General features: G+C 57.6%; 1 protein-coding gene across 1 annotated transcript in view; it reads right to left on the reverse strand.

Annotated features, from left to right (window-relative positions):
• Nucleotides 1-26,864, reverse strand: part of CUNH4orf50 (chromosome unknown C4orf50 homolog) — a 68,145-nt gene extending 41,281 nt beyond the window's left edge. The window contains exons 1-7 of the mRNA XM_046423426.2: nt 26,640-26,864; nt 23,617-25,983; nt 17,661-17,804; nt 15,549-15,605; nt 14,133-14,315; nt 8,487-8,535; nt 6,956-7,077 (exon numbers count right to left, since the gene is read on the reverse strand). Coding sequence (XP_046279382.2) covers nt 6,956-7,077; nt 8,487-8,535; nt 14,133-14,315; nt 15,549-15,605; nt 17,661-17,804; nt 23,617-25,983; nt 26,640-26,864 — 3,147 coding nt within the window. The remainder of the gene's footprint in view (nt 1-6,955; nt 7,078-8,486; nt 8,536-14,132; nt 14,316-15,548; nt 15,606-17,660; nt 17,805-23,616; nt 25,984-26,639) is intronic.
• Between the last annotated feature and the right edge of the window lie 483 nt (nt 26,865-27,347).

Consider the following 27,347-nt stretch of genomic DNA (forward strand, 5'->3'; position numbering starts at 1 on the left):
CAAGGAGGACGGACGCGCTCAGACCTGCCCTGAAGGCCACGGACAAAGCCACCCGGGTCTGCAGCTGAGGGCGTCCCTCTGCCCCAGCCCCAGCCTCCCTCCCTGTCACCCACTTGGCGTGTCCCTCCCTCCCAGCCGGAAGGCCCCATGCACACAGACACCCGCGGGCCGCCCTCCTGGGGCGCTGGTCAGGGGTCCCAGGTAGCAGCCCCCTCTCTGGCCACCCATTCCACAGATCGGCCCCCCCTGTTGCTGATCCGTGTACCCGAGTTTTGCTGCATCAAATAACCGTGTGACCCTCTTCATCTGGCCCTTAAGCACCCGCCTCACCCCCGGCCACCGCCCGGATCCTGGGGACGCCGTCGCCATCCCAGAAAGACTTTCCAGTCGCAGCGACTCTGGAGGTGGACAGCTGGCCCTCACCCCTCGGCTCATCCCGGAGACCACCCTCGCAGGTGGCGCTGACAGCGCTGAGGGCCACAAGCTCCCCTGCTCTCGGCATCCTGCCTTGAGACGTCTCCCTGAGCATCCCTGCTCCCCTCCTGGCTCCACCCGGGGACACCTCCTGGGTCAGTGCCAGCTCTGTGCCCGTCTCCTGCACTCTGCCTGCTCCGGCCACTTGGCCATGGTCCGGCAGAATCCTGGAGGGCAGGGACCTGGAGCAAGAGCCCTGACAGCAGCCCGGCCTCACTGCCCTGGAGGTGCGCAGGGCAGCAGGGCCGGAGGCCTCGGCGCCTCAGCACAGCCTGCGGGCACGCCAGTCGGGCACCCGGAGGGACCACTCAGCACTGCTGCGGCCTGGCCCACAGCCAGCCCTCCCATCTGATGCCCTGGGGGACAGGCGGCCCCATGTGTCAGGGGGGAGGGCCGCACTTACCTCGCGGGCTCCCAGGAAGTCCTCCACCGTAGCTTGCTGACAGCCGGTCGATAAACTGTTCTGTGCACAGTGGCAGGGCTGGCCCATCTGGTCGGTTTCCAGAGCCTCGGGGTCACTCAGAGTGGCCCAAGACCAGCTCCTGCAAGCCACATTCCTGCCTGTCCTCTCTCCTGCCCCCAAGGGCGGGTTGACAGACCAGGTGAGGAGACAGCAGGAGTCTGTCCCCTACCAGGTGCCCAGGAATCAGATCACAAGACGGGCCCAGCGGAGACGCCCCAAGGGCAGCCTGTGAGCCGCCACTGCAGGGAAATGACTTATTCCCGAGTCACCAGGTCAGGCTGCAAAGGTGGTCTTGCCTTCCCAGGAGGGACTCCCCTGGGTGGTCTCTCTGACAGGCCCAGAATGTGGGTAGAGGCAGGAGGGCGCAGCAAGTGACATGTCACCCGGCATCTGAGCCTGGGGGAGCGTCCTGGAGACAGAAACGGCCACTCTGCACCCCGCTGGCCCAGCAGGGACCCCACTGGCCTCCTCAGCCCTGCTCCGTCCGGCCGGGCTGCTCCTCTCCCTTGCCGTCTCGCACTCCAGGCTCCAAGATACAGGGGGATGGAGGAGCCGAAGAGGGGTCACTGTGACCCTCTGACCTGCCCGCAGGGGCCTCGCTGTTGGAACTGACTGACACGGAACACGTGGGCACAGAGGTGCCAGTTAGATTTCAAGACTTTAAGAAGTGACCGCAGCAGGCTTTCTGATCTGGGGCCCCATGAGGGGCGGCAGGGATCCGGAGTCCCCAAGTGGCGAGACCAGCGGTGTCTCCTTTGTCACTCTTTCCCAGTGCCCGGGCAGGAGCAGCACTCGCTTCACAGTTACCCCCGATGCTCACTGATACCTGGTGGCAGAGCCACTGGCCATTAGGAGTACGGGGTGGACACAGCGACCGCTCACAGCATCTGCAGCCCATGCGGAACGGACGCAAGCCCAGGAGCACCTGTCACTGGTGCCCCAACTTTCCTGGGAATGAACCCCCCGTTTCTAGAATTGCTCCGTGGTCAGTCAGGTGACACGTGAAGGGGCAGGACTCCCTGTGCTGCCGTGTTTAAACAGAATCTGGGTGCTCTGCCCACCTCCTGGGAGCCCCATTCCTCATCCCCGTCCTCCCTCGTCCTGACATGAAGACGTCCCCTCCTCCAGAAGGGAACAGTGGGCAGGTAGCCTGGCCTTTCGCTGGCCGCTGACTCGTCCTCGCCAGCCCAGCAGCGGTGCCCTTCCCTTGGCCTGTGGCTCCGGCAGGGCAGCCGGGGACTGCAGAGTGGATGATGGGCATGTGTGTGTCTCTGGTGGCCCTGTGGGGACAGGGCCAACACTGCTGGTGTCTTTCACTCCTACTGAGCTGCCCGGATCAACAGATTTGGAGCGAATGGGCTGATTAGAAATTTCTGATCATCTTTAGTGTTTTAATGTAAAGTGTGTGATTTCTAGAGGAGGAAACACCTTCTAAAACATGGGGGGGGGACAGGGGGAGGGGCCCGGGGGCAGAAAGTGAGACCGCTCTCCCTGGTGGAGCCGCGGCTGCCAGACTACGCTCGCCCCACAGCCTCCGTACCGCTGCGGCTCGGCTGGGTGGCCCTCCTGGAGCCGCTGTGGGCACTGGAGGATGTCCTTCAGCCCCTGCCGTTGTCCCCCTGGCCGCAGCCAGCCAGCTATGATCTCCAAATGTCTCCGACGTGGTCACACTTTGCCGTGGGGATGAAGGTGCCCGGCTGAGAAGCAGGGGCCTGGCGCAGGGGGTGGCCTGGCGCAGGGGGTGGCGATGGCTGGCCTCTGCTGCCAGACTCCTCGACACTCGCGAGCACAGCACGGCTTTCCTCCCAAGCCTGATGGAGGACACAAGTCCCTACGCCAAAGGCAAAACCGCTTGCCACTAAATGAGAGCTCTGATTGCCACCAATTTCTTAAAGCATCCTCGGAAGGTTCTGCTTCAAATATTTATGGAGTCTATGAAAAGCCCCGGAGAACGAGTGCTTCTATTAAATTCCTAACTGCAGCGGTGATTTATTGACCTGGGAATCGCCGCAAATGCTTTGTCTGAGCTCTTGGTGAAGAGCCAGGATCCTCGCCGGGCTCAGGACCTCCGAGGCTGGCAGAAGGCTGTGGGCGTGGGGGCCAGGATGGGGCTCTCCGCCTGGTTCCACGGTGACCACTGCTGGCCCAGGTCCAGGATCCAGGGTGGGCCCCAAGGGCAGAGGCAGCTGGGGGCAAGAGCAGAGAGAAAAGGTCTCCGCACGACGTGTTCATAAAAGCCCCTCAGACGACGCCTTCTCTCCAGGGCAGAGGTGACAAAGATGACCAGCTCTCACTGAGCATTCTGCACCTGGGCCCGGTGTCCCTCACCTTCTATTGCAGGGTGTGGCTGAGGAAGCCCGGCTGGGGGTGGGGGAGCCTGTCACACACGCCATCCAGCAGGTGCCCGCCAGTACAATTGCTTCTGGCCCTACTGAGTGGACGTCCTCAATAGGCTTCTTGTCCCAGATTCAAGAGAAAACCAGGTTCCCGTCTGTTCTCCAGATGCCCACCTCAGGGGCAGCTCCTACAGGGCCCGAGAACATGCCACCACAGTAAACGCCCCCAGCAGGCTGTCACCAGGCCCCACACCCACCAGAAACGGGCCTGGTTTCAAGACCCCCAGCACCTGTCTAAGTGCTGGGACTGACGTGCGTGTCGTCCACCCCAGGCCCTCGGAGGCTGACTCCCCTCCCTCTGAACGTCCTCCGCCAGCCGCGAGGCGCAGGTGCTGTCTTCCAGGAAGCGCACCCCACATCCTCGGAGCAGCTCCTCCCAGGAAAGACAGGAAGTGACCTCGCTGGGCAGCAGATGCGCCTGCTCCTTCCCCTTTGCTGGGGTGTGGGGCCGGTCTGCGGCTCCCAACCGGGCCCCCAGGATGGAGCAAGCAGCAAGCTCCTTGGCTCGCAGGAGCAGGGGGCAGGAGCAGGGGGCAGCGGTGGCTGTGCCTGCTCAGTGCTGTCTGCCTGAGGAGGAAGCCAGCAGCAGAGGGGCCCTGAGCTCTGTGCCTCCCCAGGTGCCAGGCACAGTGGCCAGCACCCCCAGGGACACCCACGGCGGGCGAGGCACACAATGAACAATCCCACTGCAGAGCTGGAGGGAAGGCGCAAGTGTGGGCAAGACGGGCACCCAGGAGGGCGGCGGCTGCACAGGGAGTGGGGAGGCCGAGCCGGGCAGGAGGAGGAGCAGTTCTACCAGGTGTCAAGAACCACAGAGCAGTGCCGCAGGAGCCCCCGTGGAGGCAACCCCAGCTCCAGGAGTCTGCGCTTCACCTCGTCTTGATGATGATGACACTTTAAAGCATTCAGCACTACCTTATTCTTTAGGGAAAGAATACTCTAATAATTTCCTACGACCTGGGACAGTGACTGAGCTCTTAGGATTTGCCATGATAACACACTCCATGTTGATTCGTTTGACCTACACTAAAAATAAAAAATAAAAACAACACAAGGAAGTATTATTACCCCACACACAGATGAAGAAGAAGAGGCCCAGAGAGGCTAAGTGATTTGTCCAAGGCCACACAGCTAAGGAAACTGAGCCAAGACTCAAACTCAGACCACGTGGCTCCAGAGCTGCGTTGCTCCCCACGGCTGTCTACTGCTGAAGCCGGACGCGGCCCTGAGGGTGACAGGGTCAGGCTGTGAAGACTTTGGAGGGTTAGCCAGCCTCACCGTCTGCAGGCTTCCCAGCCTGTGGGGAGGTGTGTGTTCTCAGCCCTCCTGCCTCTTCTTCCTCTTTCCCCAAGCTCAGCCACATGACTGTGACCTGTGACAAATTTAGCTGCTGCCCTTCAATACTCCGTGACCTGCTTTTGCTTGTAGGCCAGGATCCCCTGGCATGGTTACTAACTCGTCCCTTCTCACCCGGGAGGCCCTTCCCAAGACAGCCTGGCATGTGGCCCACAGTCTGTTCCTGCCCAGGGCAGGGAACTCTGTTCCCAGCTGCCCGTGACAATGACCAGGACCTAGAGCAAAGCCTGACCTGCAATGCTGGGGACAAGCGCGGTGCCCAGGGCCTCCTAGGGAAAGAGCCAACCTGCACCCTGCAGGTGGCGAAGGCCTCCCAGGGCCACGCAGCCTGCTACCCTGAGACTGACATTGTCATCTAGTACCAGCAAACCAAGGTCCCCGTGCTCGGGACAGATTCCATCACAAGATCTCCACCCCGGGTGGTGGTGCTGAAGAAGGACCAGAACAGCTGAGAGGCGTGGACCCCAGGGCCCTGGGGGGCACCACGGCCTCCCGCCCTCCCGCACACTGGCCTGTGTCCTTGAGCCCTCTGTGTGGGTTTCTGCCCTGTGTCCCTGAGAACAGGTTCTTCCCCACCCTGGGCTCCAGGGCAGACCTTCAGCCAGGGGCCCAGTTTGGGCCCAGCCTGGCACCTTGGACTGGCCTCCTCTGTGCACCCCTCCCTCAGGGCAAGGGGGGGCTGGTGCTCCTGCCAGTGTTGTGCTGGGGCTCTCTTCACCTCCTGGTACCTCTCTGCTCCCTGGTGCCCCTGCTGCAGCTACCCTGGATGGCCTGCAATCCCCCACGTGCTCACCCGCCCGTCTTTGCCTGCAGCGCCTTCTGTGGATAACGCAGGGCAAACCCAGTTAGGGGGATCTTCTACAGGAAGATCAAGATGGAAAGAAGTTCTTACTGTTAGCTGATGATCAGCCTGAACCAAGAACTCAAGTGCAGTCCACCCGTCAGAAAAAGAAGACCTTTACGGAGGTAGCAATAGCTACCCTTGAGGATGCTTCTCCTGTAATAAATACTGAAATGCACAAGGTCATCGAATTGTCCCAAAGATCTGAGAGCTAAGGATCGCTGTCTTTGTTTTTTATATAAAAAATTGACCATAGGGACAGGAAAGACGCCACAGGATTAAAAGATGGGAAAAGTAAATACCAGCAGGCTGAAGTAAAAAGATGAGGGCGCACAGCTCTGTTTAGCGGCTCGGCCACCTCTTCCACCCAGAGACAGATCAACATCCCACTGAACTAGCAGGGGCCGGGCTGAGATTCGAACTCAGATCTCCAGGCCCCAGAGCTCACAAGTTAAGTAGGCTTTGCCTGGGAGCCTTCGAGGTGCTGCCCCGGAAGTGCCCCACTAGGGTATTTTGGACCAAACCCGCCATAAGTAGAACTAGAAAATCTAGACACCATGTGACCAATCATGGGTTTGAAATGACCTGGGAGCTACTGAGGCCGTGGGAATATGAGGTGCTGAAATGGAAAGCAGGAGAGGAGAGAGCAGGGCACCAAGGTCCCTTGTCCCCTCGGGCGAGGACAGAGGGCAGAGCTTCCTGGTGAGCCAGATAGCTGAGGAGTGTGGGGTGACGGGAGCTCCCAGCTGCCCACAGGGTGGAAGGGGCCAGGGGCGGACCCTGACAGCACCATGGCTTTCGTGCCCCAGGAGTTGGAGTGAAGGGGACAGGGCAGAGAGACCCGGGACTGGGACTCGTCTTGGAATCAGTCTGGTGTGAGGGCTGAGTGCCAGGCCCACCCTGTTAGAGCAAAGAGGAGTCCTCTGTGGGTGCAGACTCCGTCGGGCAGAACCTCAAATGAGGGCTCCAGGTTCCCACGCGTGATGCCCAGCTCGCATTAGAAAATAGCAAGGCGGCCCTGGCCTGGTGGCACCCAGGGCTCGGGAGGCTGAGGTGGGAGGATCGCGAGTTCAAAGTCAGCCTCAGCAAAAGTGAGGCACTAAACAACCAAGTAAACTCTCTCTCTAAAAAAAATACAGAAAAGGTCTCAGGATGTGGCTGAGGTCAAATCCTGGTAACCCCCCAAAAAACAAAAACAAGGTGTAAAGCACACAATTTGACCAAAACCAAACATTTAAAAGTAGACAACAGAAAGCGACTGGGATGGGAAACCAGGGACCCTTGGGGTATTGGTTCGGTTTTGTTTCCTGACCTGCGGTGGCATCATGGAAATGTAGCACTTGGAAAATGATTGCACTTTGATAATTGCACTATATTTTCAATAAACAACAAAATTACAAAAGTAGGTGACTGTTGTCCTCTCACCTTTGGCGAATCCAGCCGAGCTGTCGGTGCTGGCCACTCAGCCTTGGGAAAAGGCCAGGAGTCTGAGCGAAACGGGCTTTGGAGGACACCGTCTGTTTCAAAACTCGGCAGCTGTTCCTGAACTAGAAGGGATGGTCTCAGTCAAGCCTCGGCCCCGGGATCTGCTTCAGAAGCACAGTCTCTGAGTCCCTTGATAACCTCCTTCATTCTCCCACTGTCCCTGGCCATTCCAGGTCCCCACCACCACAGCAGATGCCCTTGAACTTGAGTGTCATGCCCCTCCTGAGACTGTCCCTGCCTGGCAGCTGCCTCCCCCTGCTGGCCACAGCCTGCAGTGCAGTGTCCGCCCAGCCAGCTCCCTCAGGGAGGATGGCACCCTCCACCCTCCGGACACCTGCCCAGACACCTCTCCATCCAGACACCTGCCCAGACACCCCTCCATCCGGTCTCCTTGAAAGATGAGGAAGCTGAGCCAGAGGAGGGAGGGGACTTCCCTGAGGCTGCAGGGAAAGTTGGAGTAAGTGGCGGAGCTGGGACCAGCTAGAACCTGTACCTCTCCAACTGTGAAGACTGTACCCACCAGGCTGCTGGGAAAGAAAGCAGACACCGAGGGCAGCCCCCTCCCATAGATTTGGGCTGAAAAGACGCCTTCCCCATTCTTTTTCCTTCCTCTCGTGTGCCTACACTCTGCTACGTGTAGGGCACCAAAAGGGAAGACCACAGTATCCTCCTTTTGAAGATAGGAGCCTGCAGCTCAGAGAGGCTAATGAACTCATCCCAGATCACATGAACAGACTCGAAGAGAGCGAGTTAGTCTTCAGGGTAACACCATCCACACTCACCTGCTAGCACACAAGCCCAAACAAATCTGTGTGCTCCACCTCCTCCCGTGCTACTGGTGAGTCCTGCCCCATCCTCACCTGATAGTAAGCACCACTTAAGGCTCAGGGAAACTTTGTCTGGTCAGGTAGCATCTTAATTTCTTGATAAAAAACAACAGAAAAGCCACTCAGGCTGCCCTAACTCTGAGCAGCTGTGGCTGCCAATCACGTTCGGGTCTGTGTACCCTCCACCTGTGGTCACAGAGTGCTCCGGGTGCCGTCTTGCTTCCCTTTAGTAGAATATTGCAGCCCTCACGCCCCCACTGGGTACCCTTCAGCGCCTCTAGTGAAGGAGGTGCGTCACTGAGGATGCTGAGTCAGCCTGCTGAGGGCAGCCCCCTTCACCCCTCTGGATGCATCCCATGGATTCTCACACAGACAACTATGCACTTGGAGTGAATTTCAGGGCCAAGGAGGGAAATGACACTTATGGTGAAACTGCAGGGCTGGGGCTTTGGGCCTTCTGAATGCTTCCATTGTGTTCTTAATTGTGTGAAGGGCAGGCCAAGTGTCCAAGGAGAGGGAGTGGTGGGCCTCACGCCTTCAGTAGTGTGAACCTGACAGTGGACAGACCCTTCCCACTCCACCGGCGGTCCTGCTGGCCAGGATTTTTTTTCTGCATACACAGATTCATTGCAAACTGCACTGACCTCTTGCAGCTGCTGTCCCCTGGGAGCCGACGTCCAGGTGGTGGCTTGTCTGGAAGAAAAGATACCCGAGTGGTCATTCTGGCACAGGACAGAAAGCCTTGCTCAGAAGCCCAAAGCCGGGGCTCTCAGGGCGGCTGCTCGCCCCACACAGAGTCTGGGGTGGCATCAGCTCTGCTGGAGGAGGCGGTGGGCACCTCCCTCCCTGCTCCCAGGAGATACTCACAAGGAAACAGTTCATTTACTTATCAAATCTCTAAATGGAGCTGGTAACAAATGCTTTTAAGAATCCGCCATTAAAATAAACTTTAATGTGGACTTCAGCATCTCCTGGGGCCCCTGATTCTGTCCCATGGGGATTCCGGTGGGGCTTAGCCTGAGTCTACCTCCTGCACCCACAGCCACATGGTTCCACAGGGTCTATAAGAGGGGCAGCAGTGGCCACTCAGCAGGTCACCCCAGCAGCCCCCAATCAGTGGAATGAGACAACTGTGGGATCCTCAGGGCAGACTGCAGCTGGCTCCAGACCAGCAGCCCAGACCCTGCTTCCCCTGGGGTGTCTCTGGTGGAGCAGTGGCCTGCAGGAGGGAGCCCTGATGTCCCCTCCCTATCTCCACTTCAACACCCGTCCAGAGCCCCCTGTGTGCTGGCCCAGCTCAGCCCCTGCCTGGAAGCCCCCTGCTCCCTGGGGACCTTCTGAGTGTGTCACGCCCTGAGTGGCCCTCCCTGCCAGCTCCTGGCACAGTTCGGCCACTCGCCTGTCACAGAGCCCAGACCAGGCAGCAGCCAGAACTCACACAGACTGACCAACCCCCAGGGCAAGGACCCTGCTCAGCTTGATACCCCAAGCCCACCGCTGTGCCTGGGGAAACCTCTGCTGGCCCGTGCTTGGAGCACAGAGGGTGCCTAACCTACGGGGCTCCAGGTCAATAGGAACTCGGTGGGCACTATCCTGAGACCTTGGCTCTTCTCCAGGAGGGGCTGCCGTGGCCCCTGGGCTCTCAGGCAGGCCATCATGGGGGGGTGGGCAGGCACCGCAGCCTCTGCCTGCGGCCCCACTACGCCTGGGCGGTCAGGCCTGTCCACTGCTTGTCAGCCTGTGGTTTTTTGACAGTGGCTCATGGGCAGAGCACCACTCCAGCAGGGAAGCCTGGACTCCCTTCCGCCCCTCAGACGCAGCTGTCTTCAAGTACATGAACTTGCAGGCCCTGCCTCTGTAGCTGCAGGTTCCCAGCCCCCAGGACCCCTCCAGCTGTCCAGCTGGAGCGCCTTTGCTCCTCCCAGGCTTGGTCCAGAGCTTCCTCCTCCAGGGCACAGCCCCACCTGGCCCCGGCTCTGCTCATCACGGCTGCTCCCAACCACTGCCCTCGCTGACAGAGCCAGGCACCCTCCCCAGGTGGCGACTCCTTCCCTGTGACAACGAGGTTCCATTTGCCCTCACATCCCCAGAAAATCTGCACATGCACTAAACTGGCTGCTGCGGCTCTGCATTCTGATGGGCCAGACAGGCACGTGACTCCTGGCGACTGGGGCATCCCAGGCCCAACCCAGCTCTGCAGTTACAAGTTCCGGGAGCTCGGCTGAGTCGGGGAGCTCTCCCAACCCACCTCCTACCCCGGGTTGCAGGGCAGGACCCCCGGCCTCCATGTAAGTCCTGCTGAAGGGAGAGAGGAACCTCCAGAGCTCCAGAGAGCAGGGCCAGCAGAGCTGGTGTTGCTCTCCGCTGCCGCCGCAGCGCCCACAAAGCTTTCCAGGAACAATCCTCAAGGGCAGGAGCCAAGGAGAAAACCGTTGCCTGAGCCCTTGGAGGCTGGGCTGTGGTCGCCAGTTTCATGACTGCAGGGAGCTCAGGGCTTTGAGGGGTTGCTCCATTATCCCAGTCTCCACACTCCTCTTCCAATGAGGCCCTGGTTCTGAGGCCACGTGGGTCTCCCTGACTGTGCCCACTAGGAAACAAGGTGTTCCCAGGAGGCAGGAGGACAGGGCCAGCAGCTCCTGACCAGGTCACCCTGTGTTTTGCCAAGTCCAGCCAGGGTCCCGGCCTCCCCAGGGCAGGGACACTTTTTTGATTTGAATGTGGCTGGTGGCTGTGACAGGTGCTGCCCTGAGCATTTGACATGGGTCTCATTCAAACCTCACAGAGTCCTGGTGAGGATGGTGACCTCTACCTGGCCTAAGAGAACAGGTGGCTTACAGAGCAAAGGAACAGCACAAGGTCACAGCTTCTGCAGGATCTTGGCATGTTCACATGCAGGTGGCTCTGTGCCTGGAGAGAGGACAGCAAGCCACACACCCAGGAGCACAGGAGGCTGGGGGCGGGCCAGCTTGTCAGCTCCTCTACTGGACCTTCTGTCTGTCATGCAAGCCCCAAGCCAGAGCTGGGACAAGGTCACCCAGGTGGGAGCAGGGACGAGCTGCCACACTAGCCAGGGCCCACTCCTAGGCGAGCCCTGCGCTCCTCCCACCTCCTGTGGCATCCGGGCTCCTGCCTCCCAGGTCACCAGGAGGGGACAATATAACCAAGTACAAACAAAAAAGGGTGTCACATTTGGCATGTGAATGTCCACAACTTGAGTCTAAGTGAAAGCTAGAAAAACAGATTCCCCTGGGGCCGGGGTACAGAGAGGAGGGGAGGACAGGAAAGAGGCCCAGGAGCTGCCCAAGAGCTGCCCACTCAAGGTGAACGTGAAGGAGGGTGGCATTCATGCCCAGAGTGGTTTCAGGGGTGCAAGAACAGAGGAAACCTACAGTCCCCTTGTTCCATCTCCACCTGAAACCAAGGAGGTGGCAAGACCCTGGTGTTGTCAGGTGAGGGCTCAGAGGGGACCTCATGGAATTGACCCCAGATAGCCAGAGCTGGAGAGGACCAGCAGAGCTGGAGAAGGAGACTCAGGCGACGCAGCAACCTGGGATGCTGCTGACCAGAGACGTGGGGGGACAGCCGTCAGCAGATGGCAGCACAGGTGGGCAACAGTGGTCAGGTGCTGGAAGGAGGGGTGTGTCTTTGAGCAAGGCTGGCACCCCCTTGAGCCTTTTGAGAGGAATAACAGTGATGTCCTGGTGTGGCCAGCATGATCTGTAAGTGTCCTCTGCCAGGGTCACAGAGCTAGACAGTGGCAGAGCTAAGAGGTTCAGGAACCCCAGGCCCTGGCATCTGCCCATACAAGGACCAGGCTCTGACCCGCACAAGGCTTCAGCACCTTTCTTTCCAGCAGCTGAACTATCCCCATTTTACAGATGAGAAACTGAAGGCTCAGAGAACACCCTGTGTGAGCTGGCACCCGACTGAACCCGGGCATGTTTCTTTCCCAATGCTCACCATGAGGCGCCGTCACCCCTCCCTGGTCCATGTGCAGGTATTGGCCTGTCTGGTCTCCACTTCTCCCCAGGACCTGCACCAGGCCTAGCTCAAGCCAGTAGGTGCTCAGTAAGTGTGTGGCGTGAAACCGCAGAGCCAGGTTTTGGGTTTGCAGACCATGCACTTGGGGGTGTCCTCTGAATAGTGCCAGATGGATCAGGAAGGAAAAAAGGCACCTCAACAGAGGGAGCGAGGCTGGGCTCAGTCAAGACTGGACAGGAATGCAGAGGCCAGCGCAGCTGGCATTGTGGAAATTGACAGTGGCCTCTCAAAGGACTGGATCCTGGCTGAGGGGAGGCCCGTCCAGCCCAGGACAACATCCTCACAGGAAATGGAGGCGTCAGGCCAGTGACAGCAGCAACGCTCCCTGTTCTCATTCCAGGCTCCCAAGTGACCTTCTGCCTGTAAACAGTTACCAACTAACAAATGAACACACTGATTATGAATTTGACTTTCTGGATAACTAGAGGAAAAGAATGTGCTGACATATTTATCCATCGCCTGCACCTCGCCTGCAAGATACTTCAGCCTGCAACAAATCCCAGCCCATGTCACAAATAACTACAATGATTCAAAAAATACTTGAACTTCTGCTAAAGTTCATTTCCCTAGATAATTAATGCTCTGACTTATGCCTCAGTGTCTGGGCTCAGTCCTCGTCAGTCAGCCTGGCCAATCCCAGTGAACATTTTGGATGTCGTTGCTGGGCCTGTAGACTAAGGGGAAGTGGGGCCCTCGCTGCCACACGCCTGCTCTGCAGACAGTCAGCAGCCCCCCACACTGCATTCCACACTTCCTGGAACTTTGCTTCAGTCCTGCCTCACTCGACACAGTTATTAGGCCCTACTGAGTGCCAGGGACTATGTCAGGCACTTCACGATTCTACCCTCTTTCCTCATCCCTATGCCAGCTCTGAAGAGCATGAACTTTGGGGCAGAGAAGAGCACTAGACCTGGAGTCTGGGGCTCTGCATTCAAGCTCTGGCTCTGCACCACGTCACCGAGGCCCTAGGCAGGCCTGGTGGGCCCCAGGTCTCCATCTCCTGGGCCGCGCAGTGGTTTGGCCTGGGGGGCATCTAGGACTCTCAGAGTCGGGGGGGGGGTAAGGAAGGGATGGAGAAGACTGTCCTGCTGGGGCAGAGCTAGGGGCACCAGGAGGAGCCTCTGCATGGGTGGTGTAGCCAGGAAGCCCTGCAGCCAGGGCTGGAGCAAGAGCAGCCAGGGGGCACCTCCCACTGTGGACTGCAAGAGCTGTGCTTTGTCCTCGCACCATCAGGAGCAGAACTAGACTGGTGGGGGCGTAGCTGGCTTGTCCCCAGGAACGGGGCTGCATGTGTGTGCGTGGGAAGACCTGGCTGAGCACCCATGGGCACCCAAGATGCTGCTGTTCAGCGCCAGGCAGAGCCCAGAAAGGGCCTCCTCTGGACCTGGACCAGTGAGAACTGGTGCCCCTCACCCCGTGGCCTGTGGTGAGACTCCTGAACTGACGGCCTCAGTCTCCTCTTCTGTTGACCCTCAGGACAGGAGACCCTCATCATCTGTCTCACTAGCTCATCACTCAACAAAAACCCCGAGCAGCTTCTCGGTGCCAGGCACTAAAGAGACAGAGTGCTACAGAGTGTCTCTGTCCCAGCCAAGAGGTGCCAAGGAACTCCTCAGGCAACATGGGGACAATCCCCTACATGTGCCACATCACACAAGTCACATGCAAGGAGGACAGAGAGGGGGTGTGGCTAATTGTAGTCCTGAAGATTCAGGGCCACTACCTGGGCAAGGACACATGGGATGTCCTTGAAGGACAGATGGAGGCTGCTGATGGACCATGTCTCCTGCAGGAGGTGGCAGGGCCAAGGCCCAGAGTCACGGTGTATAGCAGTCACATGGGTGGCATGACATCATGATTGGGACTGAGCTATGATCCCTCTTTGGGTCCATCCCGTGCACTGTGCCATGGACACTTTCAGGGTAAAGGACTGCCAGGTGCACCTGCCCACCATCCCGGAGCCCAGGCACTGGCCCAGGGGAACAGCCAGGTGGAGTTGGAGGGAGGCAGAGGATGGGGCTGGCAGGGCTGGACGGGGATGGGCAGGGCTGGACGGGGCTGGCAGGGCTGATCAGACTGGCAGGGCTGGATGGGGCTGGGCAGGGCTGGACAGGGCTGGATGGACTGGATGGGCTGGCAGGGCTGGATGGGGTTGGGCAGGGCTGGACAGGGCTGGGCAGGGCTGGACGGGGCTGGGCAGGCCTGGACGGGGCTGGCAGGGCTGGACGGAGCTGTCTGTGGGAATGTACCTCTGGGAGTCCAGGGCTCAGGAAGGCAGCAGCATACTCGGACAGTGCCACGTCGTGGACCATGTTCTGGGCCATCTCAGAGAGCAAGAGGTCGACGGGCCCGTGTCTGCCCAGCTCCTGCAGTAGCCGGGTGATGAGGTGGTTCCTCCGTAGGCACTTGTGGACCAGGGAAGCCAGCTTGGCCTGACAGAAGAGGAATGTGGGTGCAGAGCTCCCACAGGGCTGCACGGCAGGGCTGGGGGACCTGGGCGGGCGGCTCCCTGCTTCCCACACCCAGCTCTGCCTCAGCCCAGGGCAGCAGCCCCCCCACATGCTTCCTCCACCCAGCAGCCCGGCCCCAGGGCTCCCTGCTGCCCTCCGATGGGTCCAGGGTGGAGAGCATGGACCTGGGCCCTATCGCTGAGGCCAGGCTCCCTTCCACACCTGGATGTGCCCCTCTGTGCCACGGGGCTGTCCAGGGCACCAGGAGACCTGCAGACACAGCCTCCACAGGGTGCTCGTTTGTTAAGCACAAGGGACCAGGGTCCTCGTTTAAACCAGTGGCATGTGACAAATGATAAACCCGGAGGCGGGGTGGCAGCCCCGTGTTTTTGAGCTTGACAGTTGACTTTCCACGAGTTCTCAGCAGGAGTCACTGAGGTTTCTATTTCACAGAGGCACAGGTGAAGCTCAGATGGGATGGGGACTCTGGGAGGGACGCGACTTAGGGACTGTGCGGCCTGCACTTCTGATTGAACAGTTGAGGAAACAGAGGCCCAAAGGGCAGAGGGCTGTGGGGGTCCTGGTGTCACCATGTTCTGCTGACGCCCAGGCTCCTCCCTGTCCACCCGCCCAGAGACCAGAGGGAAGAAGAGACCCTCCCACCCTTCCCGATCCAGGCCCAGATCGGAGGTGTCACCCTAGCCAGCTTCCAGGCCCCCAGCAGAGAACACGGAAGCCCGCAGGCCACAGAGCCCTTCTTAGGAATTTGTCCCAGAGGCTCACGTCAGGATGGGTGGGGACGCTCCAAGGAAAATGCAAGTCAGTGTTCTTGTGGGACATCGAGAGAGGCAGGGGGAAGGGAGAGACAGAGACACCGGACAGACACACGCCAGGACTGAACGGCAAAGCCACCAGCAGGGCACTTTGAACTGAAGCCCTGGAGCACTCTCCACCGCCAAGGCCTGGAGGGTAGGTCACAGTGCGTGGCACCTTCAGGATCATGCCACCAGGCAGGACCCAAGCATGTGGGTCACTTGGCTGATGAAGGTGGCTGATCTCAGGCGTGGGAGGAAATATGTGGAACGCTAGCTCCAAACAGTGACGTGGGGGATTTTCTCTCCTTCCCCCTTCAGTCTAGCATCTGTGTGCCGGGGGATGGGAAATGCAAAGGCGGTTTGAAGGAGGCAGGTGGCGCTGACGTCACGGTCCCCTCACCTTCAGCGGGGCCACAGCCACGTCGGCCTCATGCTGCTTTCTCTGGAGCTCTTCCAGCTGCCAAGGAAGCATTCTTGGTCACATCATGCCCCGCTGCTGGCCATCCCGGCCTCCCCGGGCAGTGGGCTCGGCTTGACCCCTGCCTCCTCGCCCCCTTTCCTTGCATGAGGACTCGGCCAGGAACGGGGCCTTTTCCATCCCCACTGAGCGGGACGGAGGCTGTGGCCCTGCAGAAGGCACTCTGCCAGGCCGCATCTCAGCGGCCAGCTCTGAGGCTGCTTCCGTGGGGAAGGACGCCTGGTCCCGAGCCCCTCACAGAGCCCAGAGACTTCCAGCCTCGTGGCACCACTCAGCCACTCACTGACACCCCCTGCCAGTCCCTCTGCCTCAGTATTTTCACCAACTGGGGGGATGTCACTGTCCACTCAGGGTGAGGCCTGCAGCGAGGACACTGTGGATTGAATGACAGAAAGACTGAGAGTCAACCTGGCCTCAGTGGGCACCCGGTGGATGGCAGCTCTCTTCATCATGCCTGGGGGCTAACGGTGGACACAGTTGCTCTGAAGCGGCTCCTGGAGAGGGGAGTCAGGACCCTCTCTCAAATTTGGTCTGGCCCGTGGTGCTTGGCTCCCATAACAGCAGAAGTGACACCCAGCCTGGCCTTCAAGAGGACTGGAGTGTCCACTTTCAACCCTTTTCAGAGTAAGACACAAGACAGGCCCAAAACAGAGGGCAGAGGGTCTGGGTGTGCTGCCTCTGAGCCACCCTGCAGAGGTGCCAGGCACATGTGCATGGGGCCACCTTGGACCCTCCAGCCTAGTCCAGCGTCCAGTGAGTGACCACCGAGTAACCCCCACTTGTGCCCAGCCGAGTCCCATCTGAAATCCTGCCCCATAAGATGTGAGGCTGTGGCTATGCCTGAGCGCTTTCCAATAGTGAAAACCCAAATAGCTACATTAGAGGTCCCCAACCTCTTCTGGCCTAAGATAGTCCTTCAGCCTCCCATGCCCACATGCATCAGAACGTGTGTGTACGTGTGCGTGTGTGTGTGCTTACAGAATTACACTATGCAAAATACACTGCATCGTGTTTGTCGTTTGATGGAAAACCCTGGTGCGAGTTCCACAGGAACACGTGCAAACCAACCTCATCCCTTTCAAACATGAGTATTCTTCCACCATGAGGCAGAAACAAACCACTTCTTTGTTTATGGGAATTTTTCTGCTTCCATTTCTTTGCTTAATAAACAAGCCTTCATGGATAAGCCTGTTTGGGGATACCTTTTGGAATATATGCAAAATTTCAGCTTCAAGCAGTCTGTCTCATATTCAAAAGGCACTTAATGATATTTGCAGGATTCCATGAGACCTTCTCCCCACCTTGGTTTAGGAAATGGCATGAGTGTGTTGCTTTGGAATGAGTGTGTGGACGTTTGCAATTAAAAAGTGAGAAGATGAGCTGTAGATGAGGAGAAACTGCCTTTCAAATCACATATCCAATTGTTCCTCAGTTCTAGTGTTTTATGGACTCCTTAGGATTTTCTATGTGAAAGACTGTGCACAATTATTATGTGTCAATTCATATGAATTAAAATTTGAGATAATCTCAGAATTGCATACAATTGTAGGACATGATGGAGTGATCCCTTGTGTGTTTTGTCTAGTTTCCTCCTCAGGAACATTTTGTAAGACTGCAGTGTAATGTCCAATGAGGGACTGCGTCGATGCCACCCCTGACTTTACTTGGGCTCCTGTGGTTTCACATGAGCATGTGCTCGGTCAATGCAATTTCACCCCATGGAGGCTGCATGTGGCCACCCCACCCTGATCCTGGTAGCTGGGACAGCGCAGGAATCCTCTCCAGGCCTTTCAGGACACACCCACCCCGTTCCCGCAGAGCAAGGGCTTGACCTTTCTTTATGTAAACTTTAAGGCTGTGTAAAAACCATATATGTGTGCATTTAAAAATTTTATTTATCAGAGGCTACTGGTTGGAGGAATGACAGTCCCCTTCTTTTCCTTCCTTACACCAACCTATATTTAAATATCTAATAGACATTACCAAGCCCTGGGAGCAGAGTGCTCCCCACGAAGAGGTGTTGGCCCCGCCTACCTTGCCCTTGAGCTCCTCCTGCCGCTCCCGGTGCACCCACCCCTGGTCTCTGAGCTGGCACTTCAGGGTCTGCATCTGGTGACGGAGCCGCTGGACACACAGCCTGGGGTCCTCCTCGGAGGCCTCGGCCTCTGCGTCCTGGAGCTACGGAAGGCACAGATCTGGATGGACTTAGGTTCTCGGGTACCCATTCCCCCCGCTTTATGTGGTCTACCTATATTTTCCTCACAGAAAGAATAAAAAGAACTTAGAAAATAAGGGAACAAAGATCACCCCGAATCCCACCAGCCAGCCGAATGGTGGGTACCGGCCCCGCCTCCTCCATGCCTTTCCACTGTCCCTCCTGTCCACGGGCGAGTGCAAGGATCACACTGGGGTCCCGAGGAGTGTCGGGAGGGTCCAGGGAACCCCAGAACAACAACCGAGAACATTATTCTCAAAAACATGCCACGTGCAGTTTGTTGAGCCACAGTCTGCTTTAATAGTGGTCCCTGGCCGCTGTCCTCAAAGAGAGTCCCATGGATGGAATTTCACGTCCAAGTCAAATCATCAGACACTGAATCCGTTCAAGCTTCATGTCTTTATATAAAACAGAAAATGCTGACTTCCCATGAGCGCAGCCTTAGGCCTTCTTGGACGGAGCATGAGGGCCACGCTTTCCCCTGGCTGCAAAGGACCTGTGGGAGGCCACGGCCCTGTAGGAAGTGGGCTAAACAAGGGACACCCCCCATATGGTCCTGGATTCTAAGTCCCGATTATTAGAATAACGTACACCCACGTTCAGACTCGGGTTTATATGTGTTCACACGCACCCACAGATTCTCCTTCATGAAAGCTAATAAGCAACACGTATCCTCGACTTTTCTCCCTTAACTCCAGGCCCGAGTTTCCCCTGTGGCCAAATGCTGCTGAAAATGCTGTTGTCAGGATGCGGGTGGCCTTCTGTGGCCATGCTGGGCGCTGGGGTTATTCTAACATTGAACAGGCCTCTGGAGTCTTCCCTAGGATCATAGGAGGGGAGCTTCCAGGTCGAAGGGTGGGGCATCAGTAAGCTCAGGGTACAGCAGGGTGGCTCAGGAAGGAGCAGCATGGCTAGCAGCAGCCAGCAGCAAGAAACGTCCTTCCCTGGACCGGGGCAGTCCACCTGGACCTAGAGCAGTCGCGTGGGAGGCTTAAGGCCCACGAAGCTCCATCTTCCACCATTCCTGACCCAGTGGGAGCGGGTGGAAGGGAATCCCGAGCTCTTCTGTTGGGCAACTAGAGAGGAGAGGGGAGAAGGGCCAGCAGGCAGTCCACTGTGGGTCCATGGCTGAAGGGCCTCTCCGTGTGAACTGGGACCACAGGAGCAGAATGTGATGTTGTTTTTTAATTAACAGAAATTCACGCTGCGTGGGCCTGAGATTCACAGGCTGGGCCCTGTCAAGAACAGATGGGTGCTCCGAATGCTTCCATCCAATTCAGCTCCAAGACTTCAAAACAACTTGGCCTTTTGGGAAGTTGGTGTCTCACTGTTGCCTCCCCCCTCTGGCAGTGACTTGGACAAGGGCTTTGTCCCCACAGGTCCTAGGAAAGTGTGCACAGCAACCTCTCAAGAGAATGAGGGTCAGGGCCTGGCTGCAGGTCACCCAGCTTGCTCTATAGGCAGACATGTGAGCTACGCTCTGACTGAGCACTGAACTTGCCTTGGGGACAGTGGTGACATGTTTCCCTCAAGGAACTCTGGCAGGTGGGAAGACTGACACAGACACAAGCAATTAACACCGTGTGGTAAAGGGCAACTGGAGGCTTCAGAAGCCTGCAGGAGGCTGAGCACCAAGGTCCATGGTAGGGCAATGCCTGTGCCCCAGTCCTACGGTGTCAAAGCTCCCACTGGGACTGGCTGCAAGCCACCCAGACCAGACGACGCAGTGAACACACAGAGAGAGAGGTGAGCACGAGTCAGCTCCAACACCCTCTTCCCCTAGCCCAGGCTGAGGGCTGCCCCCCAAAACGAGTCCTAAGGGTGGGCAGCAGTTGCTAGGAGGAAGCTGGGGTGCAGAGAGGGCAGGTGAGGGATGCAGAGAATCCAGGCCGATGGCCCCTGGGAGTGCAGTGGGCAGAGCTGAATCTTGTAGAGCCTAGGGCCAGGGCACTGCTCACGTGAGCGGCTGGCTTTCGCACCTAGTGTGATAGTAGCCTCAGGAGGGTCTTGGGCCCGAGAGTGGCATGGCCAGCCTTGAGACTAAGGGTGACAGAAACGGGGACTTTCTTCACCCCTTCCTCTGTCCAACCCCAGTCCCACGGATTCTACTTAGTTACTGACCTAGGTTCTCAGCTGCTGCGCCTCTTGTCTACAGAGCCCAGACTCCTTCTGCCCACTGCTTCCCCATAGCCCACTGTCCCCTCTCCTCGCAGCAGTCACTTTTCATGCCTTCGGTCCTGTATTTCTCCTGCTCAAAATCCCACTGTATTCAGAATGGTCAGCGGGAGCCTAGCAGCCTCCTGGGATCCTTCTGCGGACAGTTTCTCCAACTTCGCCTCCTCCCAGCCTCGGCTGGTCCACAGTTGCCAAGTCGCACCAGCCCCCTCCTGTTCAGCAAGCCTGGCTCCCCACTGCCGCAGAGCCTGGCCACTGCCTGGCATCCCCTCCCCACCGTTTCTTCCCAACCTTGGAAGCTGTGGCCCCATAGTCGCCTCCTTAGATCCCAGTCCGCCCCAGGTCAGAACAGCTGGTATCGGAAAACTACGGGATCGGGGAGAACACATAAAAATAGTTCTGCGCCTACACCGGAGGGTAGCCAAGCAGGACCACAGATCTCGAGAAAAAGGAATACAATAGGGCAAGTTCCCTCCAAGTTCCCTGGGTCTCTCTCTGAAATGTTTTCAAACATTTATTAAAGAAAAGAACACCCTGATGAGAGTGGTAGCATTTCTGGGTCGGGGACAAGGGACTGAGCTCAGGGACGCTGAGACAGCTGGGGATTGTGGGACAAACAGAGAAGAAACCCAGACACTGTCCTAGAAATGCCCCTCAGGGCCTCGGCTGAATCACAGCCTGTGTGGTTTCAAGACTGAGAACCTTGCAGGGGACAGCCACTGGGAGGCCTGCTGCCCAAGAGAGCTCCAAGGTCACATGCCACCAAGATGATGGCAGCACTCTGGCCAAAGCAAGGTGAACAGCTTCAGTGAAGGCTCTGCACACTGAGCTGAAGCCACTGAAAGGCCCGACCTAGAGAGAAGGCCACACCCTGGGAGTCACAGCAAGCCCTGGGGCTGCCAGAGACCTGCCGGGGAGTAAGAGGACCTGCTGATCAGTCGACAACCTGTCAGACGTCCAGTGGCCAGCCAGAACAGAACCCGTTCGCCCTCTCTAGAGGATAATGGTCATCAGCAATCTCCACAACCCCCCAAAGTCAAGCAAAAAAGTTCTTTCGATTACTAGACAGGTAAAGAAGCAGGTAAATGTTCACCAAGAAGTAAAACTACCAATAGAAGCAGGCAAAGAGATGGTTTAGATACTGGAGTTAGCACATAAGAAAGACCTGAAAAATAACTATGATCTCACTTTTTCATATGAAAAGGTGAACAAAATGAATAAAAACATGGAGCGTGTCAATAGACAACCAGAATCTCTAAAAAAAAAAAAAAGAATAAAATGGATTCTCTAGGCCTGTGAAATACAATCACTGAAATTAGGACCTCATTGGGTGGATTAACAAAACCTGACACAGTAGAACATAGGATTGGCAAACTAGAGGATGAGTCAATAGAAATGCAACCTGAAGCACAAAGAGGAAAAAAATAACCGTTTTCAAAAGATGTGATATTCAGACCAAAACCCTAGATATCTAGGAGGAAAGAGAAAAATAAAGCAGAATAAAATATTTGAAGAAATAACAAGCAAGAATTTTTCAAGTCTGATAAAAGACATGAATATTCAACTTCAAAAATCTCAGAAAAACCCAGGATCAACACAAATACCCCCTCACCCACACACGTCCAGTCAAGCTGCCCACAAAACAAACCCACAGACAAAAAGGAAATGTGAAAAGTAGCCAGAAAGGAAGCAACACATGTCTTTCAGAGTGAAAATGGTCACTGTAACAGATCCCTGGACAGGAACTCGGGAGGCAGGAGACAGTGGAACAAGACTTTTAAGGTTACAAAGGAAGGGAGAAGGCGGGCCGCCTACAACCCCGTGTTTTAAATTGGGTGGTGAAAAATATTGCTTTCATAAAAAGAATTATGAAGAGTCAATCACCAGGAAGCCCTCAGCATGCTCTTAAGGCAGAAGGAAACCAGACCCGGGCGAGGAAGAGTGAGAAACAGCACAGCCAGAAAGACAGGAGAGCAACCCGATCCGTGACCACTAACAGCTGCGAGGGGACAGGTGTGCCACACACGGGAGTGGGACCCAAATAAAGGTTCTGCATAATCCGAGATGTGGCGAAAATACAAATTTAAGAAATATTTAGGTAATCAACAGATACATTTGGGATTTCTTGGGTGATCACTAAAAGAATGAACTAGAATGCATGATACCACAAGCTACTGAGAGGAAAGGGAATAATCAATAATGATTTAAAAAGAGACTAACACCAAAAGCAAAGTCCTGAAAGAAAGAATAAAAGGAAACAGAGTAGATAAGACAAATAGAAAAAATAGCAAATAGATTTTAAACATCACAATATGGCGGTGAAAAACAACATAACTGAAGGAAGGAATCCACAAACACACACTCGGACTTGGAGATCTTGAAATGCATCTTGGTAAGTGACAAAGAGAACAGACCACACACTAGTGAAGATGAGAAGATGCAGTCATCCCAGCCTAGTTAGTACCACTAACTAGTACTCGCCAGTTGCAGGGTATTCATTGCTTATGAGGGCATGTGGGATATTCAGCAAAATAGACCATACCCTGTCCATAAAACAAGTTAAATAAGTTTCAAAAAAAGTAAAGTAATATCGTACATGCTTTCTGATAACCATGAAGTAAAACTAGAACTCAGTAACAAAAATAAAGCCAATAACTCCCCCAGAAACCTGGAAATTAAGTCACATGTTTCTGAATAAACCCTGGGTCAAAGAGATCACAATAGATATTAGAAGCTACAGTACTTTGAACTGAACAGACACCGAGTCAAAATCAGTGGGATGGGGGCTGGGGTTGTGGCTCAGCGTTAGAGGGCTCGCCTAGCACATGCGAGGCCCTGGGTTCGATCCTCAGCACCACATAAAAGTAAATAAATAAATAAAGGCATGTGTCCAACTACACCTGAAAAATAAATATTTTAAAAAAAATCAGTAGGATGCTTAGAAAAAATTAGGTCTTTAAATGCATAGATTACAAAAAATAAAAGAGTTGAAAAATCAATGATCTGAGCTTTCTACACAAGAAGGAAGAAAAAGAAGAGCAAATTAAACAAAGAAAAGGAAGATGTAAGAAAAAGCCAGCGAAGTAAAACACAAGCAAACCATAAAGAAAATCAGTAAAACCAGAAGTTGGTTTTCTGAAATGGGATAAATGGTAGGTGTGGGGAGAGGGGAGGGGCAGGAGGGAGAAGGAGACGGGAGAAGGAGGAAGGGTGCCCGAGAGTGGAAAGGAGAGACTGAGTGAGAAGGCCGAGTGGACACGGGCTCAGCACTGAGGGTCCCTCAGGCAGGACCAGCACACGGGGGCATGGGGGATCCTTCCTGGGCGTCCTGTGGGGGAGCTCCTCGGGGCCCATGGAGGGCAGGCTGAAGTCTTACCATAGGACACACGGAGATCTGGAGCCAGCCTCCTGGGCAAGTCCCAGCTCCACCCTCACCTGCTGTGTGACCTTGGGCAAGACCCTTCACTTCTCTGTGCCGGTGTTTAGTCACCTGTTGGGGGCTGGTGATGGCACCTCCCCCCAGGGATGCTGGAGGAATACCTGGGTCTGCAGGGGGCCCTGGAGCCAGCCAGCACCAGGGAGGCCAGCAGGTCCACTTACCTGGGGGCCGCTGCGTGAGGTCCTCAGAGCGTGCCCTTGGTGGGAACACCATGGCCTTTTCTCCTCTCCCTCCAAACATGCTGCTCCTCCTCCTGCTCCGCCCCTTCCTCGCAGGACACGGGGGACGTCAGCATTTCTCCAGACCAGTGATGGAGCAGTAGTACCAGCGCCACATCCGGGATCCTGCAGGTCTGAGGCAGGGCCTGTCTGCCCTCCAGGGACGCCCACTGCCTCCTCCAAGGGTGGCCCGCAGGGGCTTGTGACCTGCTGCTCCGAGAGGGGAGTCACCTGCACCCCTCTGTCCATGGTGCACACCTTGTCCACCGCCGCCTTGGTGCTTTCCTGGGGTTGCTGACGGCCTCCCAACGAGCGTGCCCTGTCCCCCCTGGTCTGCAAGGCCACTTCCTGCTCCAGGGCTCGGACCCTGCGTAGAAGGCGCTCGTTCTCCCCCTGGGAGGCCCGGACCCTGCCTTCCACCCCCAGCCCCACACCCCTTACCAGCTCTTTATAGCTGACCCCAAGCTGCGAAATCGGTGCCTTGAGCTCCCTGCTTTCCAGGGCGACGTGCTCCCCGGGGCCGCGGGATTCCCTGGCGCTCTGGGACATGGCCCTCCGGAGTTGGCCCAGATCCCTTTTCAGTTTGTCGTTTTCCTCCTTGAGCTCCGAGATCTTGCCGTAACTCTGCACATTGCACTCTTCCAGGTCGGAAATGGCCTGCGCGTACTGGCCCAGCTCCCTCCTGAGCTGGGCCAGGTCTCCCTCCAGCGCCCGGTTGGCCTGCTGGAGGCGGCACACCCGGGCTGCGCGTCGCGGGCCCTCTGCCTCGAGATGGCAAGCTTTAGGAGAGCATCCCCCTAGGTCTTCCCGAGGTGCAGCCCTGTCACATAAGACCGGGCTCCTCGCTTTCTTCAGTGAGGAAAGAAGCTGATGCAACGCGGCCCTGGCCCTCTCGAGGGTGTGCCAGAGTGTGGAGAGCGCGTCCCTGTGGAGCTCTGCAGGGTCCAGGCTGGCTTCCTCCTGATCAGGGGACGTCCCTGCAACAGCTCTGCTGGTGTCCCGGGCCACAGTCTGATCGAGGCTGGTGGCCTCTCCACTCTCCTCACCTCTGCTCTGCCTCCTTTGAGCAAAGCTCCAGTTCTCTCCCACCACGAGGGCCATCTCCCGCTGGTGACCCCGGCTGCCAAGTTTCAGGGTGTTCAGTTGCTGGAAACAGGCCTCCACGTCCCGCTCAAGTGCATCTATTTGGAGAGAATATCTATCCTGTCCTTTGCTCAGAGCCCGAGGGGGACCAGTGTCTTCACCTGGAACAGCCAGTCTGGGAGACTGCGGCAAGCCACACCCTGCCACCGAGGGAAGAGTCTCCTTGCCCTGGCACTGCCTGAAGTCCAGCTCCCGGGGCACAGGCCCATTCCCCAGACTGGAGGCTTCTCCACGGAGCCCCTCCTCCTCCTCCTCTTCTTGTCCCCCAGCCCCAGGGCTTCCCTCTGGGGAACGCAGAGCACTTCCACACCCCTGTCGGCTGTCCTGCTTGCCTGGAACCCGCCTCTCGAGGGCTCTGCTCCTCCCTGCAGGGAGCTGACCACCAGCTGGCCGTGAAGCGCTAGTCCCGTGAGCCTCTTCCTCTGGTGACAGTCCTCCCAGGAGGCCCCGGCCACAGCCTCCCACCTTCTGCCTCCTGCTCAGGGGTTCAGGCTCCTCTGTGGAGTCCTCCCCCTGCAAAGGAGGCGCTGGACACTCCTGCCAGAGCCAAGGGCAGTAGGCAGTGGCCTGTGTCTCCAAAGTCACACTCTGGTCCCCCACGCCCCCTGGAGAGCAGACCCCACTCCCCACACTCGGGTCCTCACAGCTCTCCTGACCTGGCTGGCATTTGCCACCAAGCTCTCCCTCGATCCTGCCCGAGGTCCTCGCCTCCCCGGGTCCAGCTCCCCCTGCTGGGGTCCCTCCTCCCCTGTTCCAAGTGTCTTTTCTGCAGCTGGACCCTTCCATGGGATATGGGGGATCTGAAGTGCATGGAGACCCCTGGCGCGGGGAGGCGTCGGGACTCCTTGTCTGGTGACAACACCAGCTGGGATGTGCCGCAGCACTGGGGGCAGGGGTGGACCTGGTGTCCAGCAGGTCTTGGAGCTCCTCTGGGGGAGCTTCCTGGGACAGCAGTGGCAGCAGGAGCCCAGGGGCCCCAGCCAGCCCCCGGAGCGGAAGCGTGGATGTCTGCACCTGGAGAAAGGGCTCCTGGGCTTGGGCGGCTCTAAGGCCCTCTGAAACCCAGGCCAGGTCCAGGGCGATGAGTGACCCGTCCATGTGCTGCGCTGGGGAAGAACCACACACCAGGAGAAGAGTCTGTCCATCCAGGCTGGGCTCCGCCAGAGGCTGTGGATGGAAAGAGCCATCAGCGTGGAGCCGACCTCACCTGACGGTCTCGGTGCCACCTCCCCCGCCACACACGCTCTGGCTCTTCTCCACATGGCCAGAAGGACACCAGGGCCCTCGAGCTGGCCGCCACAGGGAGAGCAGTCCTCTCCTGCCCAGGACCTGGGACGAATGTCTTAGCCCGAGGCTTCTCTAAGGTAATGATGTTGCCCAGGCCACAGGGAAGGGGGGGATCAGATAGGGGACTCCAGCCAGGGAGTCAGAGGTGGCCTGACTGAGATGGGCAGTGACTGGCCACGGCCTCAGGGCAGGTGGGTCCTGACCTCAAGGGCCGGGTGGGGCGGGCCGTGGCAGAGGAGACTGGAGCTCTGGCTGGGCACTGAGGCTGGCGGCCCTGGGAGTCAGGCCTCCTCGGCTGTTTCCCAGGAGCTGGGGGACGGGGTTCCATGAGGTCCCTCTGTGTGGCCACGGGCCCAGGTCCACATGGGGCTCCCCTTCCTCCCATTCCCAAGCCAGGTCCCAGGACAAGGCAGTCCATCCCCTCAGGTCTCCCTCTCAACGTCTCCAGAACGTTCCTCCACATGCAGAGCTTCCTCACCCCCTCAGCTGCCGCAGGTGGCCACCCTGCGGGGCACACGCCAAGCCTCAGGCCTCACCTGTTCACGGGCAGACCCTGTGCGGCCCTCTGACAGTTCGTCCGCGCTCTCGGGGCCTGGCCCAGCTCCAGTGCAGATGCAGGTGCCAGGTCCCTCCAAGGGCTGGCCTGGGAGCAACACGGCCCGGGTTGGAAAGACCCCTAGCAGCTTCCCCTGCTTGTCCCCAGCCACCACACCACCCGCTGCCAGGAGAAGACAGAGCTCCTCCCCAGGGCTGGAGCACATGATGGCTCCTGGGGTGGCCTGGTGATCCCCACCCCCTCTGTCAAGGGAGGAGGCTGAGGCTCAGAGAGGCCAGATGACCAGCAGCAGCTGAGCAGAGGAAACCGGGCTCCAGGCCACACACTCCGGCCCAGGGCCACAGATGCAGCACTCACGCCCTGGGCGGAGCCCCAGCCTCCAACCCTGGCGTCCTCGTCTGTCAAGCGGGCCATAGCTATGGCCTGCCTAGCCCTGCACGGCCGTCACGAGGACAGAGGGACAAACACAGGTGGGCCAGCTGGGACCTGGGTTCACTTGGCAGCTCTGTGTCCTGGGCCAAGGAGGTGGCACCCCCCACCGTGGAGGGAGCAGGCGACGCCCCCTGAGCTGCACTTGGCCCTGAGGGAGGCTCTGATTGAACTGTGAACCCGGCCTAGTGGCAGGGAACCTAGAAGTCACGCCTGGGCCTGTCCTAAGACGCAGGGCTCTCTTGAGGGACAGATTAGG

Source organism: Marmota monax, unplaced genomic scaffold (genome assembly GCF_021218885.2).
Source record: "Marmota monax isolate L192 unplaced genomic scaffold, Marmota_monax_Labrador192_F-V1.1 WCK01_AAM20220418_F8-fsc00009, whole genome shotgun sequence".
Lineage (NCBI taxonomy): Eukaryota > Metazoa > Chordata > Mammalia > Rodentia > Sciuridae > Marmota > Marmota monax.